This window comes from Melopsittacus undulatus, chromosome 7 (assembly GCF_012275295.1).
Source record: "Melopsittacus undulatus isolate bMelUnd1 chromosome 7, bMelUnd1.mat.Z, whole genome shotgun sequence".
Taxonomy (NCBI): Eukaryota; Metazoa; Chordata; class Aves; order Psittaciformes; family Psittaculidae; genus Melopsittacus; species Melopsittacus undulatus.
Window position 1 is genome coordinate 40,497,680 of NC_047533.1, and position 18,107 is coordinate 40,515,786.

General features: G+C 39.4%; 1 protein-coding gene across 2 annotated transcripts in view; it reads left to right on the forward strand.

The window, feature by feature from the left end:
- The first annotated feature begins 2,695 nt into the window (after positions 1 to 2,695).
- Positions 2,696 to 18,107, forward strand: part of SPOCK3 (SPARC (osteonectin), cwcv and kazal like domains proteoglycan 3) — a 179,945-nt gene continuing 164,533 nt past the window's right edge. The window contains exons 1-2 of one of the 2 annotated variants that reach the window (XM_034064685.1): positions 2,696 to 2,798; positions 2,961 to 3,134. In XM_034064685.1, the coding sequence (XP_033920576.1) occupies positions 2,961 to 3,134 (174 nt within the window). In that variant the 5' untranslated portion in view covers positions 2,696 to 2,798. The other variant, XM_034064686.1, reaches the window with a different exon arrangement.

Sequence of the window (18,107 nt, forward strand, 5' to 3'; positions counted from 1 at the left end):
TGTATCTTCAAAATGCCATTTCAATCAAGTATCATTTTTTCTGTGCTTGAACAAATGGAATTACTGTAAAGTCCTTGATCAGAATGAGGCTCTTAAACCAATTATGTGGAGATCAGAGTGCTTAAAATTATAAAGAATACACTTAGAATTATTAAAGGCTTCAAATAGCTTGGTTCAGGCAAAATTACATATAATTGATCATTTAGTATGTGTTGTCAGTAAAAACTGCAGTCATAGGTGTGGAAGATCAGAGAAATTGCAGTGAAACTTTTGTAAAACCCAAACCATACCAGAGCTCCCTTTTCTAGGGATTTTTACTGAATACAAATCCCAGCACTTTTATTCATCTTCTCCCAAGTATGGAAAGATGCACCTTAAGTTGAAAGTACTGAATAAGGTTATCTGGATGAAAATGTGAAACAGATGAAGCAAGCCCCAGATAGATTACCTTGATTGCTTGGTAAGTGAAACCACAGATTTGGGGATTGTGATGCTTTTTAAAAAGTTCAAAATATGTGATTCTTGAAAAAAACAAAAACAAACAAAAAAAACCAAACAAAACAAAACCCAAGCCCCAAAATCATTTATAGATAAATTTCTTCTTTGTCAAAGAGCAGAACAATCTGTAGGAAATTAGCATAAAGATTGACAAATGCAAACTGGATTGTCAGAGAATGATTGTATGAAGGACTGAGTCTATAACCCACCCTGAGAATAACATGACTGTTTTATCGATTCTTATTAAGCCTCTGTGCAGGCCCTCTATCCCTGTGCTTTGAATTTTATGATTCATTTATTACAGAATATAATATCATTCTGGATAGGTAACATTTTTAGAGTCAGGCACATAAATTCTAATCTGGCAATCATCCTCTTGATATGTCAGACTGGTGACAAGATTCTCATTGATTTTAGTGATACAGGTTTAGGAACAAAAGGGCATGTATTATTTAGTGTAAGGTGCAGGTTAGTGGATTTAATTCCTTTTTTACTATCCATCTGTAGTTACAGCTTACGACCAAACTTAAAACTTGCAAAGATCAGTCACAATCTCATACTCACTTCTCTTTTTTGCATGAAGTGCCATTGCTTATCATATCTGAAAATCTCTTGATGGACTTGGCCCTTGTTTAAAGTCTGAAAGTAACTCAGTTTTTACTGTGGAAAATACATTCAGATACAGAACTAGAAGTTTTGTGTTCTCTTAAAATACTTGACAACCTTGTAGAGGATCAACCTTGGCCAACAACCAAACTTCCACCCAGTTGCTTGCAGCCCTCCTAGTAGGACAGAGGGAGAAAACAGGAAGAACTAGAATGAGAAAGCTCATGGGTTAAGATAAAATCAGGGATATTGCCTAACAGTTACTCTTGGAAACAAAACAGACTTGACTTAGAGAAGATTAGTTTATTGCTAGTTAAAAATGTAATTGCTAATTTGGGTAGCGGGAAATAAGAAGACACATACTAAACCAACACCTTTTCTTCCCACTTTCCCAGGCTCCACATCATTCCAGACTCTTTTTCCTGAACAGCACAGGGGGAACTGGGGGAGGTGGAGGTGTACAGTCAGTATGTAACATTTTTAATTCACTGCTTATTCCTTCTTTTGGTTTGCTCTGCTTTGGCATGGCTTCTCCATGAGCTGCAGCCATTTAGGAAAATGTTCTCCCGTGTGTGATCACCACAAGTCCTTTGGGTACATCCATTTGTGTGGGTCTTCCAAGGGCTGCAGTGATTTGCCATGGGCCATCTCCTCCACCTCCTCTTTCTCTCTCTGACCTTGGTGTTCCTTCATTTCTTGTTCTTGTTCCCATCTCCTCTCTCCACACAGCATTTTCTGCCCTTTATTAGCTATGCTTTCACAGAGGCACCACCAGCCTTGCTCGCCTTCGGACCTGGCAGGAATTAGCACCTGGGGCAGCCCTGCAGTCCCTTGCTATCAAAACTTTGTGACATGCAGCCAGTACAAACCTAAATGTCACTCAAGACTAGGGAATAAAGTGTACATTACAAAATGAGATGATTTAGGTCAACAGGATAGCAGATGGAATTTCAAATTAAATATTGAGTCAGCTGTGCCAGAAAGGTAATTGAACTGTTTCTGCACCTTGCTCATTTCTAAATTAAGTTTAACTAATTTGAGAAAGAAACCGGATGTCACTGAGGGCTCTGAGTTAATATACAGCTGCATTTTAAAAGACAAAAAGCCAGGAAGGGGGGAACGGAGTGCATGATCCCTACAAAAGGGAGTAGTAACACAGGCAGCATTACAATGCCAGGATGTACCTAAATCAGCACCCTGTGACGACGCGAGAGCTTGTGCGTCTCCCTTCCCCTAAGGTACATCAAGTTTTATCTCGAAATCACGGGGAGTTCTGAGCGGTTGTACCGGCCTCGGACTCCCGCAGGCTTAACCTGGGGTACGAGACACTCGCACCCCATCCTGAGGGTGCGGGCGGCACAGCGCGGCTCCTACCGGGACCATGATGGGAGCGACGGCGGCGGCCAGTCCCGCGGCCGTTCCCGGCGGAGGGGCAGCGGCCGTGCCTCGCCTCGGCTCTGCTCTCCTCTGCCCGCAGCGCTCACCTCAGCGCACGGCCCCTCGCGCACGCCGTTAGCCCCGGGCGCCGCGTCCCCGGCGGTGGCGCGCGCGGAGCGGCACGGGGGCGGAGCGGGGCGGGCCGAGGGGCGGGCGGAGCGCGAGGCGCGGGGCTGCAGACGGTGGCGCGTGTGCGGAGGGAGCCGGGCCGCCTTTCCGGCCGCTTCGAGGAGCGCGGGTGCGGGGCTGGCAGCAAGGTGACGGGCTGGGCGGCCACCCCTTCCTCTACCCCTCCTTTCGCTGCCCTTGTCCCCTTCAAGGTGGGCGAAGGGGTCTGCTGCGGGCGACTGTCCCGGTCCCTCCGCAGGGGTTCAGCTGTGGTGAGGGTAACCACCGTCCTCGTGTCTCCTCTCGCCCAGATGCTCAAGGTAGTAGCCTTGGTGTGCGTGTGTGCAGCAGCCTGGTGCAGCCCGGCGCTGGCGGCGGCGGCTGGGGGCAGACCGGATAGCGGCAATTTTCTGGACGATAAACAATGGCTCACGACCATCTCGCAGTACGACAAGGAGGTCGGGCAGTGGAACAAATTCCGAGACGTAAGTTCGCCCCTTGCAACCCTGCCGGCCATCAGCCGCGCCCGCCCACTCCTGTGGCGGCAGGCGGGTTCCGTTCTCTGAGGGCATCCCTCGGGCAGCCAGGTCGGGGGTGCACCTCAACTTCCCCCCATGTCCCTGGGTTTCATGTTCTTATGTTAATTCCCCGCGGCGCCTCGGCAGGACGAGGGAGGTCCCACCGGGCAGTTCCCGGTGCGCTGCCGCCGCTGCGCGGCGAGGACCGCCCGGTGTGCCCCGCGCCCAGCCAGCACCTCTGGGGCCCAGTGAGCCGGGGAATGGGAGCTGTTTCATGCCCTGCGGGTTGCCAGTCGTTAAAAGGCGGCGGGGGTGTGTGTGTGGGGGGCAGTTGCGTTTGTTCTTCCTCCTCCTCGTTTTCCTATCCGCGGTGGCTGTGGGAAGGACTGCGATGGGGACACCCCTGCCCCCTCTGCCGGCCCTGCGCCCTGCTGAAGCCGAGTGTGGCGGGGGGAATAGGGGCTTGCCCCGTGGCCGCTGGGCATGGAAGGGCAGAGACCCGAGCACCTGGAAAGTGCTCCGGGCGGGGCTGCCCGGCCTCACCTGGCCGCTGTTGGAGTGCCGGGAGGGCGGGCTGGGGGACGGGGGCCTGTGGGGTGGTCGGAGCGCGGGTCGTGGCAGGGAATCCTGCTAGGTAAGGCAGTAAGTCGTATAAATGAATGGTGCGTCCGGAGCGCCATGCACTGAGTGAGTGAACGCCAGACCCAGTCTGACCCGAATCCTCGTCAGTTACGAAACCTGCTACTGAAAGGTGGCCCTCGTCCTCCAGAGTGCTTCGCTTTTGCGCTCTATTCGTCCTCTGTTGCAAGTTCAGTAAAGCCCAGTCAATTTTCACAAGTCTTTCAGGTTTCTTTCAATGAAAGGAGTTTTCCTTGAGTTACCAGTATCCGGCTTTCTTTGGTGTCACATCAAAAAAGCCCTAAATTCCAAGCTTGCAAAATAATTTGTTGGTTAGCTTTACCTTGTTGCTTACTGGATTTGTGTTGGTGTAAAGCACTGATTTAGTTTGCAACTTCAGAGTCAACAGGTTTCTTGTGCTACAGCTTGTTGATGGCTGTGGTTTGCTATAGCGAACTGAAGTAAATGTCTCCAAGAAGTCTCTTATTATTCTGAGAGCTGTAGCATGCTTGTGATGCATGTATTTTCTAGCTTTCTGTATATATTGCATGTGGGATGCAAACTTGTCTATTTATGTTAAGTAACTAGGAAAGAAGAGCTATTGTTAGAGTTGTGGGAGAACTTGCTTCCCCAGTAGTTTTATTAATGAGCATAGCTTTGGTGCTTGAGAACACTGAGATCAGTGTTCAGATACTTTATTTTCGTTTAAATATCTTAAGAAATTATGTTTGTGTAAAAAAAAAAAGAAAAAAAACCAACAAAAAACCCCAACCCTAACAACCTGTTTAGTGTGCTGTACTTTGGGATCTGTGATTTTAGAAAAAAAAATACTCTGTGCTGTATAAATGTTTTAGGATGAAACGCTGCTGGTAGAAAACTCACAAATAAGTACATCAGTTATGTTTTGTAATTGGGGGGGGGGGGCAAAGTCATTTATGTAAGGACTACCCTGCAAGGCTGAAGGAGCTAAGTGCTCTTTAATGCCTGTCTCCTGGGTGCCCAATGACATACACTGTAATACTGGATATTAGCCAGATAATTTATTCTGTGACAAGTAGGTGTCCGCAAGGATTTTAAGAGTGACTGCATAGAGGAAGTACTGCATACTGGTTCTTCTGAGGCAATTTGCAAATACAGTGGCATATTTATTTTTACGCTGTTTGAAGTTTTCTAATGCTGGTACTTCAGTGAGGGATATTCTTTTATTTCTTGGGTAGAGTACTTATATTCTATTGATTGGTAGTTCATCTGGAATATTTGCTGGATGGTCCTAATGCCTCATAAGACTTTGCTTTTAAAGCATAGATGGTTTTCAGTAATTCACAAGGTATAATTATATAAATAATAAAAAAAGATATTTAAAATTATGAGTTAATCTACCTGCACAGAAACACATTAGAAAAGTATCTTACTTGTAAGAAGCACTCAATTACCATCCTTAAGTATAACGTGGTGGAGAAGTTCTATTAACATTCTTCAGTTTTATATAATTGGTAAATTTACTTGTACGACTAATTTGTTGGTTTTGAAGCTGATTAGCAATTTAATTAGTGATTCACGTGTTGCCTCCTGTTAAAGGAACAGCACAACTGCATTTTAAACATATGTAGGAATAACAGACTTGCAGAGTTAGATCAAAATAAAGGTATGCAAGGCTCGTGTTTGTAATTTACTTCTCTGATCAGAGAGCAGTGTATCTTTCTGGCCTTTAAATATCCTACTCCTAGGGTGAGATGGAAATCTAGTGTGAAAAGAAGTATTTAGCGGCTTAACTTAAGACTTAACTGACAGGACCGATTAATGTGGAAGATAATGACCCTGACTTCTGGCTCATTGGTTCAGTTTCTTAGAGTTTTAGATCACAGTGAGAAAGAACATAGTCATTCAGAAATGAACCCTTACAAAACCTAATAAACCAAGCTATGATCTTCTATTAAAAACAAACAAAACCGCCCCCCCTGAAAAAAACTTACTCCCCAACTCTTCCCCTCCCAAGCAAACCCAGAAAACCCAAACCTAGCTGTCTTAATATCCTCTAAAATGTCAGATTTGCCTGGAAAGGTTTTTATTAGCATGATAGTATTAACTAGGATCTTTTCAGTACTTTGTACAGGCAAAACTGTAACTATTTCTTCAATTCTCTTGAAAGATCTTGATCATTCTGACAAATCTGTTGAAAATAATGAAACAAGTGTAGGGAAGAACTGTTCCTTCATGCAGAGCAGTGAGAAGCTGGGTGTATGTTAGAAGTTATCTGTTCACATCTTTTTCTTGTGCAAAAATTGAGAATGAGCTCTTTATTAAGAAATAGGAGACTTTCTGCCTTAAAGGTGGAGGGAAGGGAAATTATATTTTTCATATGTCAAATATCAACTACCTCAACTTTATGTGAGCCAAACATTTTGGGTTATACACAAGAATATGTATACTTTTTGCCTACAGTAACTGAGGAGGAAGTATTTTTAACCCAGTCTTAGTGCTGCTGCAGTGTAGTTGGTGAGTAGCTGCAGCTCATGTCTGTCACTAAACTAAGTCTCAGAGCTGATGTGTTTATTAAGGTCCTTCAAGCAGCCTGCTTAGTCTGCTTCAGCAGTGGTGTCATGCCCAGGGAAGTTGTGAATGCTCTAGCCCTAGTGGTGTTCAAGGCCAGGTTGGACAGAGCCTTGGGTGACATGGTTTAGTGTGAGGTGTCCCTGCCCATGGCAGGGGGGGTTGGAACTAGATGATCTTAAGGTCCTTTTCAACCCTGACTATTCTATGATTCTGTGTCCTAGCCCATGTGCACATATCCTTTATTTACTTTCATGCTTGGGAATTGAGGTTCTTCAGTAGATACTAAATTATGAGAATCTTCTTCATTCATATTTTATTTTATTTATAGAGCTTTGTGCTGGTGGTCTAGTGGTGGTCTAAGTGGTTGCATCAGACATTTGGTAAAAATAGATATGAATCTGAGTTTTACTAAAATGAATATTATCCCTTTTAAAAATGTTGTTGGGTAATGGCATTATATTTATACTCTTCTGCTTAGTACCTCCTAAATCTTATGTATGAAGACTTCATTAGTCATAATGCTGTAAATCTGTGGAGAAACCCAAAATATAGCGTTAATTTTTTATTCTTTATTACTTGATTCCAAATAATGTTTTTTTTTTAATTCTAGAACAAAACACAATGGATTTGTCATCTGTAACACTATTCTTTAAAAAATGTATATTTGGAAATAGAGTCCTGTTCATTTGTATTCATTAAAAGGACTGTATAATGTATTTTATATGGCAAATTTTACATGCCGCTTAATGAGAGTTATTTATAATCTAACTTGCTTGTTAGTGATTTTTACTTTTTCATTTCAAAGAGATCAGAATTTAAGCACTTCCTGTATTTGCAACTTTAAGGTGCATCAGGACTTTGTAGTGGAAGATATTTTAGTATGTAAATAGACCTCACAACTCAGCTATGACATAGTATTGTTACAAAATATTATGGTCAGTTGATCAGTGGGATCACTTTGCACCGTACCGTAGCGTTACTATCATCCTACCATACTAATACAGTCATTAAAGGTAAAGAAAGTAGAAATAAAAAATTAAGTAACAGACCTTATAAACTATTAACTATGAAGGGGAAGTTTGTGCTGGTAATACTACCTTTTACTCTGCCCCTGTATGAAGCGTTCTCACATTGACCATGAAGGCAATATATTACCTTCTAAAATTTGGCAAGTCTGGGCAGCTCATGTTGGCCTCCCAGATGAGTCTTCTGAAGCATATTTAAAGAACATGTTTTTTCGACATTAGTTGAAATCTAAACCTTTCTGTTTGGGAAGGAGTTGAATCAAATACTAGGTCTCCATACTAATTCAGCAATTGTCAGTGTTAATGATTATTTTATCTGTTTAGAGGTTTGAGGCTTCCCAAGAAACACTCTGTCCCCGCAGACTCCCAGTTAAGCTCCCCACCAGCTATACACCTGGTGTTTCTTTACTATTGTGAGCAGGGCATCTCTGCCCAACTGTACATCCACACAGCTTCATTCTTGTACAGATAAGAAAGCAAAAGGCTGGTTTAGAAAGGATTCATCACAAGTTTTTTGCACTTAGTTTTGCAAAATCATCATGTATTTGGAAGGTTTTCATGTTTCCAGAGTGGAATACTGATAACCTTATTTGAACAGGAGAAGGACTTGCGTTCAACAAGTCTATTGCATTGTGCTAGAATTCCTCGTAGTTTATGGAGGATCGTGAATGTACTTTGGAAGAAGTTGGTATTTAAGAACACTCATCAGTCTCTCCTCACTAATCTTAAGTTGATAACTGTGAAAACAGGTCCAGTAGGCTTATTTGTCCTGTACTTTTTATGTTTTAGGGCAAGTAAAACTACCTCTTTCCTTACTAATGGGTAGGGCAGCTGTTTTGCTATGTATATATGTTTTGATAGAAAATCATGATTAGGACATCAGGAAAAAATGGAATTGCAGAACAGGAAAGATTAAATTCTTTGTCATGTTCTGGGCCTAAGTTAAATCAAGAACTTGCTAATAGGTTAGTTTCTTAATGAGGTCATTGAATCTATTTGCTGCATGCCAGTTTGTTGCTTGAAACTTGTTATCGGTTATTCTAAAGTGGTATCAATCTTTCTCTTTTTTCATTACTCATTTTGTATGGTCTTAGTTTTGTTTATATGCTGAAGGAGGAAAAAAATTGAAACCTGGGGAGATCTGACTCCTATATGTCACCCTAGAAGTCATCCTAGAATGAGTATTTTGTACTTACACCTCTAATTCCTACCTGTGAAATTAAACTAATGGAGAGTAAAGAACTGATTTTTAAACTGTGAAATAGAGGAAAATATTAGGAATTTGCATTAATTTTAATTAAGGAAATTTAAGAAGCTGTTTAATTGTTCAGTACTTATAAACTGAGCATGTCAAATTATAATGGGAAGGAGTAATGAAAATCTCAATTTTTCTTATTTTTTTATTTTCTTTCTGTATTATAGAAAAAGGCTTCTGATTTTTATATTTGCTTTTAGTTTGTTCTCGAGTATGGATTTCATTTTTCTTTCACATTGTTACATTCCTCTGGTCTGGTTGTGCTGCGTATTTCTAATGGTATGTATTTTTTGTCTGCAGAGCCAGAGTCTGCTAATCTCAAACTATTGCTAACACTGAACTCTTTAACTGTCTCTTAGAAGGCGTTAGCTTGGAAGCTCTTTATATAGCTAACGTTTAGGAGTTAAGTAAACTGTAATGTGCTTTTCCTTAGATTGCCCTCATAATCTAAAGTAAAGCTGATAACATTGTTTCGTCTTATCTTTATCTCCTTTCTCCGAAGAATAATCTCTATTTTATTTGCTGTAGGTTGTTTAGGGGATATGGATACACAGTCTTCTCTTGTCTTATCATTAAATCTTATTGGAATTGACTCTAGCCATCTGTGCTTATTACAGTGTAGTATAAATAGCTTTGTAATACACTAATAGATGGTAACAGTAACAGAAACAGCATAGGCTGCTTTGCAATCAGAAAGGAAAGAAGTCTGGAGCAAGAGGTATATTATGAGGGGAAGCTGAACATAGAAAACAATGGAATATGAGCGTAATTACAATATGTTTTCAGACTTACACCATCAATTCTTTTTGGTGTCTCCTTCATCTCTATTACTTCATAATCATCGAAGCATTTGAAGGAACTAGCTGCAGAAAGAAGGAATAGTAACTCTGCTTAATATGTTTGCAAATGTTAGCCAGTTTTCAAGCATAACTGCTTTAAATAGGCACTGAAGTTCATATAGTTGTGTGTGTTGTCGTTTGTCCTTCCCCTTCAATGCTGGTCCATCCCTCTGATATGCTGAACGAAATAAAGGAAATCTTTGAACAGCTGATTTTTTTTTTGTACCTCGCCTTAGAGTAACTCCTAAGTTTTCAAGCAAAAGGAAACTTATTTTAACTAAAATATTGCTGTCTTTTTCCTATCAGTACCTGAAAAGTACTTGTTAGTAAAATAGGTTCACTTTTTCTTTGTGGATATTTTTCTAATGTGGTCCTTATTAAAAATCAATATTAATTTTGCAGTAGTATTTTTCCTATTGTATATTTGTCTTAATCTGACATACTTCAGTGTGTTAGTAACCAGAGATGAAATGGTGTGTTTTCTGTATCTGGTGTTAAGTCTCAGTTTGACAATGCTGAGTTTTAAAAATGTCTTTTTTGCCTTAGAAATAATAATTATCAAGGCAATGGTTGTAAATGGTAACAAATTAGGTTTTATGAAAAGTTCTTGTAATTTTAATTTTTTTAAGTTTAATTTCTGTAAGAGAAGTCTGTGGCTAGTAATATCAGTGATCAAAGCTTCACTGAGTATTCTTACCAAGGGTGGATATTCTTTAGTTATTTGAAAATTTTTTCTTTTTTTTCTTTTTTTAATGATTTTTCACTTTTGCTTTCCAATTTCACCTCATTCCACACTGATAGATTAGAGTAGCAAAATCTATTGTAGGAATTAATGATTTACTGTCATGGTTTAAGCCCAGTGGCAATCCAGAACCATGTAGCCGATCGCTCGCTTCCCCCCCCAGGTTGAGATAAGAACAGTCCAGTAACTAGGGTATAACACGGACCACTACTGCTACCACCAATTATAATAATGATAAGGGGAATAACAAGGGAAGAGAATACAACTGCTCACCACCCACTGACTGATACCCAGCCCGACCTGAGCAGTGGTCTAGCCTTTCTGGGTAACTGCCCCCAGTTTATATAGTGGGCATGACGTGCTGTGGTATGGAATACCTCTTTGGCTAGTTTGGGTCAGGTGTCCTGTCTCTGCTTCCTCCTGGCTTCCCCTCCTCCCTGGCAGAGCATGAGACTCAGAAAGTCCTTGGTCAGACTAAGCATTGCTTAGCAAGAACTGAAAACATCTGTGTTATCAGTGCTGTTCCCAGGCTGAAAGTCAAAACCACAGCACTGCACAAGCTACTAAGAAGGAGAAAAATGACTGCTACTGCTGAACATTTACTTAAGGACATTTACCTAAGAAAGGTGGTGCAGTGTCAGGTAGCAGTCTTGGACAGGAAACAGCCGGCGTGAAATTCAAACCCATGACAAACCTTTCACATTACAATGAGGATGCTATTTCACTGCTCTAGTGTTGTCTCACAAGTGACTGCTTCAAGAGAACACTCTAAAAGAATGTGTTTAAAAGATGTAAATCATCCAAACTTTTTGGTGTTTTGCCACTTCTAGAGAGTATTGTTTCAATATGTTGTTATTAAAGGCTATCCAGTGCTTGACACATTTCTTCAGAAAATTCTTATGAACTGTTTTACTTTTTCAAGTGATGTGTAATGATTGGCTCAAAGGAGGCACTCAGTTTGTAGCTTGTTCAGCATCTCTAAAAAGGTCTGCAAGTCATCAAATAATTTTATGTAGTGCACTTACACTGGGGCCCACATACAGCTGAATACAAGCTCCTTTGACATTTTTGAGCTTCCACTGATGCCAAATTCACTTCAGTTATTAAATCTGTGTAGCATAGCAATAAGAAGTACAGAACTTCCTCAGAAGTATATACCAAGGAGTGTGGAAAATGACCTGTGTTTTAACTGCTAAAGTAAAGGCAAGTTATTAATATGAAGGCTGTGGGGTATATATTTATCGATGCAGGTATTTTTAAGGATTTGGAGGTGGTTGTGTTGATGACTGAAGTGTCACTTCAGCAGAAAACTGGAACAATGATTCTTAAAAGCAGAATCAGTGAGTTGGTGTATAAAGCAGCAATTTCAGGAATCCACTGTGTAAAGTGCCCTTCCAGCCTTTTGCAGAAAAGTAAGAATCACAGAACCATAGAATGGTTTGTGTAGGAAGGGATCTTAAAAGTTCCAACACCCTTGCCACCTTCCACTAGATCAGGTTACTCCAGCCTGACCTTGAAAGCTTCCAAGGATGAGGCATCCACAGCTTCTTTGTGCAATATGTTCCAGTGCCTCCTCACCCTCACAGTTAAAGAACTTCTTAATATCTAATCTCAATCTGCTGTCTTTCAGCTGAAAGGTAAACCCCTTGTCCTGTCACTATGTGTCCTTGTATGAAGTCCCTTTCCAGTTTTCTGGTAGGCCCCCTTTAGTTACTGAAAGCTGTTGTAAGGTCTTCCAGGAGCCTTCTCTTCTCTAGGCTGAACAAGCACAGCTCTGTATTAACGGGGGAGGTGCTCCAGCCCTCTGATGATCTTTGTGGCCCTTCTCTGGACTTGCAAACTAGTCCACCAGTTTGGTCAGATTTAAGACACCCGTATAAAACAGAGAACTCTTTGTATTAATCAAGTTTAGGGCCAAAATACAACATTGGATTTGATGATATGCTTGCCTATGTATAGTGGCTCATTAACATTTACTGTGACAGATTGTATTAAACCCAAAAGTTCTATTTGGGCAAAGGCATTTCAGGAGGCTGTACTGGGTGCTGCTTGCACTGATTACGGTAAAGGTTTTGATCTCTGGGGTCTGCAGTGTGAGGGACTTAACTAGCTTCAATATTCCCCTATGTTCTAAGCAACAAATTTATGTTCTAAGCAGAACAAGGAAGAATACTATTTAAATTCAAAGTAATCTGGGAGTGCTTTCTTCTTTGGCCCAAGTATGACAATGGCTGGTGCTTGGTTCACCTTTCTTTGCTGTTTAAAAGGAATTTCATTTTGCCACCTTCATAGCATTTTTTAAGCATATTGTCAGTAGTAGTTACTGATTACTTTTGTGCAAAAAATATCCCAAATGATATTGGAGTAGAAACCAATTCACAGCCTAAGGAAGATGGAGAAATGGCTTCTGATTTTCCATTAATATATTCACTGAGATATATATTTTTTATCTTACTCTGGAGTGTAGGTTTTAAAACGTACTAAGGATTAGTTAGGCAGTCTTGTTTCCAACAACCAGAATTGAAAAGCATGGACCTGAAGAGCTCAGTAGATTCATATATTCCAAAGCCAGCAAAGAGTGCAGTTTATGGCAAGTAGTGTGCAATTTTTCTTACCTGAACGAGAATAAAGCGCACTTAAGTGCATATCTGTTTTTCTAAATCTTAATAAATACAGCGTTTTGCTTCTAAGCTGTTGAGATGTTTAGTTTTTAATCCATGTATATTTTAAAGTCATCTGTATCTAACTTTATTCGGAATTCTCGTTTGGCAGTTGCAAGGTCCCGTTTTGGTGAACTCTTATAGTTGGGGCATGAATGGACAGATTTGTTTTGTTTGTTTTTTACAATAGTAAGAAGAAGAATTGGTTATGTTAGGAAAATAGGCAGTTGGTTCCACTTGTGATTCATGGGCTCCTCAAAATAAAATATCCTCTCAATCAATACAGGGATGTATGGCCCAAATTTCACTGGAGTTACTGTAACACCTGAGCTAAGTGAAGTGTGACATGCTGATGAATCGTGGGATTTTGTTCCAAGATCTGTGTGTCTAGTCTCATAAAGATGGAGAAAGAGGGATATGCAGAAGTAAACTTAAGTATGTAGTTTTGTACTAGAGATTAAACTAACACAGATGTATAAAACCTCAAAACATTTCAGTACTCTTCAGCAGGACTGAATGAGTATTTATAAACAATTCTACACAGCCTTAATCCTCAGGGACCTCAGTACCTGATTTGGACAACAGCTGCCACACCTTTCTGTCTTTGCTTACTTTTTACGTACACTGAACGTTTACACTTACGTCCCCTCCCACCCCTTTCCTTACTGCGTAAAAGTGATGTAGTTTTATAGGGCACATGAAACTCACTTTTCCTCTTTTTCCCTCAAGTTTTCTAGATTTGAATTGTTGCGTAGCTTCTTTAAGTTGAACACGAGTAAGTAACATTTTTTCGTAGAAGATTTTTAAGTGCTAATGTTAGTATTTGATGTTCAGGACATTGAAAAGTTGAGCTTTTGTGTTTTTTATAATTAGGAATGCATGCCACATGTATGTCTGAGTGCATGTACACATTCGTGCACAGGCTGATATCTCAACTATTTAAAACAATTTAAAGAGATTTTACTCCATCTATCCCTCATGCTGGGGAGCATTGCAACGCCTTACAGAGTCTTACAAGTATTTCACACGTTCAACCTCATGATGTCTGCAGATTATGTCTTACCGTCAGATTTTGATATCCCATTGGTTGCAGATCATTTTGGGGTATATACTGAGTGAGACGTGGGTTTAACAATGTTTATGGTGTACAGGATAAAATAATTCTGAATTCCTGTCTCATATGTGGGCAGTTGTTTACTGTAGTTCGGTTTATCGGTTGGAAAAAATACCTATTTTTTTACCTCCCTTTAAGTATTACATAAGAATAAGACAAGTATGACTGCAGACAATTAGTGATTTTCAAGAAAATGTGTTGAATTCCCGTTTCCCCCAAAAAGCTAGGAGAAGATATAAAAATGTTTTGATACAATTTGCAAAATTATTCTGTGAAGCAAACCTGAAGTTGGAATAATACAGTGCTCATCTGATTGTAAAATGGGATAGTATCCTACATAGTTCAGATTTCTTTTTTCTTTTTTAAAATTTTTCTTGTCAACCTGTTATTCCTTTGATTTGAAAGTAAGGGAATCTTTTGAATTTTTTTTTATGAAGAGTTGGACTGTGACTTTCCACCCTACTTTATGTATAGCTGGACTATTCAGCAGCATGAATGCTATGAAGCCTTTTCCTTAAAATGTTGCAAGTTAATGTTAAACTTTAATTAGAATAATAAATAGTAAATTTTATTATTATCTGCATAATACTGTTTTCAGTAGATAGTTCTGCTCTAAAATATTTAATCTAATGCAGGTAAAAGTAATTTGCAAATGTGGAATTCCCACATACAGAGATTGTACTGTTGCTTGGTTTTATCAGAAAATATTTTATTGAATAAATGTTCTAGTTGAAGCTGAAATTTCTGTAGCTGTAAAATTATGCACATTATTTATGCAAGTGATTTAAAATATATCAATCTTCATAATTTACTTATACTGCGATAAACAAAAGCTTGAAAATCAAGCTCTCCAGATTTGACAACTGAATTTTTCAGTTGCTTAACTTAGGTGGCTTTAGCCAAACAGCTTGCTCATTAGACCAAAAAACCTGCCAAGAGTAATCAAGCATAGGGATGAAACAAAAGATATTGTGATTTACCATTTTATGTTGGCATTTATCAAGAGAAGTGCTTGAATAAAGGAAAAAAGAAGGAAAAAGGGAAAGAGGAAAAAAATCTTCATACTGCTGAATTAATTACTATCATATAATTTGAAAAACCTCAGTGATGTGTTGTCAGCTAACCCTGTAGTGCCTGAAATGTTCTAGGAGTTCTTTCAAATAGTGTATTTTTAAGGAGTTATGCAGGAAGTGAAATTCTTTTCCACCACCTCTTTATCAAACCTTCATTGAGGATTTCACCAGAATAATGTTGTAGTAGATGGGATCTCAATCCAGTTTGCGTGGACTCTTTCCTTGTCTAATCGAGGTTACTGAGAATATGTTCACTGGTGTTTATGAGGTATGGAGTAAATATTTAATTATGCCAGTCTACTTATTTAAAATCATGATTTGAACATTAGATCTACAGAACAGACTTCTGTATGTGTTTTGCTTCTGTGAAAAATGGAAAGAAAGCAAGCTTGAACTGGAGAGCAAACCAAGTCATCCATACAATGATAACTTCTTTTCATTAGAAAATCCTATCTAGTGATTTAAAGTAGAATACATGTTAAGATTGTTGTGTGGTTGGGGTTTTTCCCCCTTTTTTCTTTTTTATTTCGTTATATATAAGGGAATTCTTAATTTGTTGCTACTTCTTGGAGAACAATGAAAACGTTTTTCCCCTTAAGCTACTGGATTTGATTGGGGATTTAATTTCTCTTTCAAAATGAAATATTTTCCTGTGTAAGTTGTTACTTGTTTTTTATACTGCTTCCACCCCTGCCTTTCTTTGAGGTGAGGGTAGAAAACAGTCTTTCAGTTTCATTGACCTGAATAAAAAATACTACATTTTGGTTAATTCTTCTGAGAGGGTTTCCGTTTGCATATTTATAGTCTGTGATTCATTTGCTACATTTCTTCATGGAGTTGTAGGTAGGTGCCTCTATGCTGCTTTACATGCCATGCTTCTACAATAAATAGCATATTGTATGATGCACTCTGCTTTACCCTGTAGCCGAATCCATGTTGCACTTGAGAAACAGAGATTCAATTAAATGGGAGGGTGGCAATTATTAAATTAGGAAAAAGAAAATCAGACCAGCATAAAAAAGCTGTAGAGAGCATAGCAAGACAATATTACGGTATTACGAGATAAGATTTTCATCCTGTATCACAAAGGCCATTTATATAGATAATACTATTAAAAACTAAAGCTGAATAATATATTTTATGAGAGGTATTAAAGCATCTGCTGCATGGCTTGATTCTGTAGGATATGGTAAGAGTTTATGGCAAAACTGGGCATTGGGATGTATTTTACCTAATATTTGTTTCTTTTATTTAAAACTGGATTTTTTTTTTCTCCCTGGGATCTGATGCTGGAGTAGATGTATCATCTAGTATAGTGATTCTTAGATATCCAAAGTAAGGCATAAATCTGTAGGCAGTGCTTTATCTTGATTTTACAAGTATATGATATTTCTTTCTGTATCAGAATCTCACATAAGGAAACTGTGTGCTGATAAATGGGGGATCTGGAGCAAATAAAAATCTGGCTTAAGATACCATAGTATAACTCAAATTAACTTTTTTGAAGTCTGTAGTTTATTTACTCTTCTCATTATGGTATATCCTGCTTACTTTGCTTGTCTTCAGAGTTCTGAAGTTCTGTTACACTTTCCTAAGCTTTATGTTCTTACAACATTATTGGGTCACTTGATGTTTCCAACATATGTATTTTTCCTCATCTTTATTCAGAAATCAAATCAAACTGTTCTTTACTTCCCTCTTCTACCTATGCAGCACAGAGATTTAAATATTTTCTTTAAAATCAAAACATTTTCTGGCACTTCCCTTTTATAGATTTACCAGAAAATTGGAAACAAGAGAATGATAAAATGAAAGTCAGAATTGTATGGCCATTTTGTCAACTACAGGAATTTGCAGCATGTATCAAAGAAATCTCCATACAAACAATCTACTGGTCTTGCTGATAAATGTCCCTTTCTATGCAGCCTTTACACCAGGTTCAAATCTTTGGTCATTCACATAAGCATTTCAGTAGCAGTGTCCTTGCTCAGAGGCTCCAGATGACAACCAGTGATTTTTATGTGTTCTTTGTTCTGGCTTAAATTATTTTTACGTATGTGGTGTGAAGGAACTAGAAAAGAACAGAGCACTCTTTCAGCCTCAGTCTAGATATTCAAGGTCTCTTCTGTTTTAATTGGTACAATGCATGAGATTATAAACTCTGGAATTGAATGTCAACAGCACCAGCCATCGGAAGCTTTGAGTGGTAGTGTTAGTAAATGTGTAACTCCCCGCTGTCTTTGAATGTAGATTAGTAGAAAGCTGCTCAGTTTAGTTGTATCAGAAATAGAACTTCTTATCTAATTTGATAAAACCTAGATATCAATTCAGATCAGAATTCCAGATCTTATCAGTGCTTATACCATGAATTTTGAAAATAATTTTATCATTCCATTTCAGAATTAAACTTTGAATGAGAGAATTCAGAGTGGAAATATTTTTCTCTGACTAGTGGAGCCTTTTTCTGCTTATAGGCCACATTCTGATGGTACACTGTATGAACCTAAAGTCTTCCTTCTTGCATATTGCAAGTTTAAGTTTCTTAAAGAAGGATTTAGAATCATAGAGTCATAGAATAGTTAGGGTTGGAAAGGACCTTAAGATACCTAGTTTGAAAGCCCTGCTACGAGCATGGACACCTGTCACTAAACTGTGTTACCCAAGGCTCTGTCCATCCTGGCCTTGAACACCATGGAACATTCACAACTTCCCTGGGCAAGCTATTCTAGTGCCTCACCACCCTTACAGTAAAGAACTTCCTCCTTAAAACCAATCTAAACTTCCCCTGTTTAAGTTTTAACCCATTACCTCTTGTCCTGTCACTACAGTCCCTAATGAAAAGTCCCTCCCCATCATCCCTATAGCCTCCCTTCAGGTACTGGAAGGCTGCTATGATGTCTCCACGCAGCCTTCTCTTCCCCAGGTTGAACAGCCCCAGCTTTCTCAGCCTGTCTTCATATGGGAGGTGCTTCAGGCCCCGATCATCCCTGTGGTCCTCTTCTGGACTTGTTCTAACAGCACCATGTCCTTTTTATGTTGAGGACACCAGAACTGAAAACAA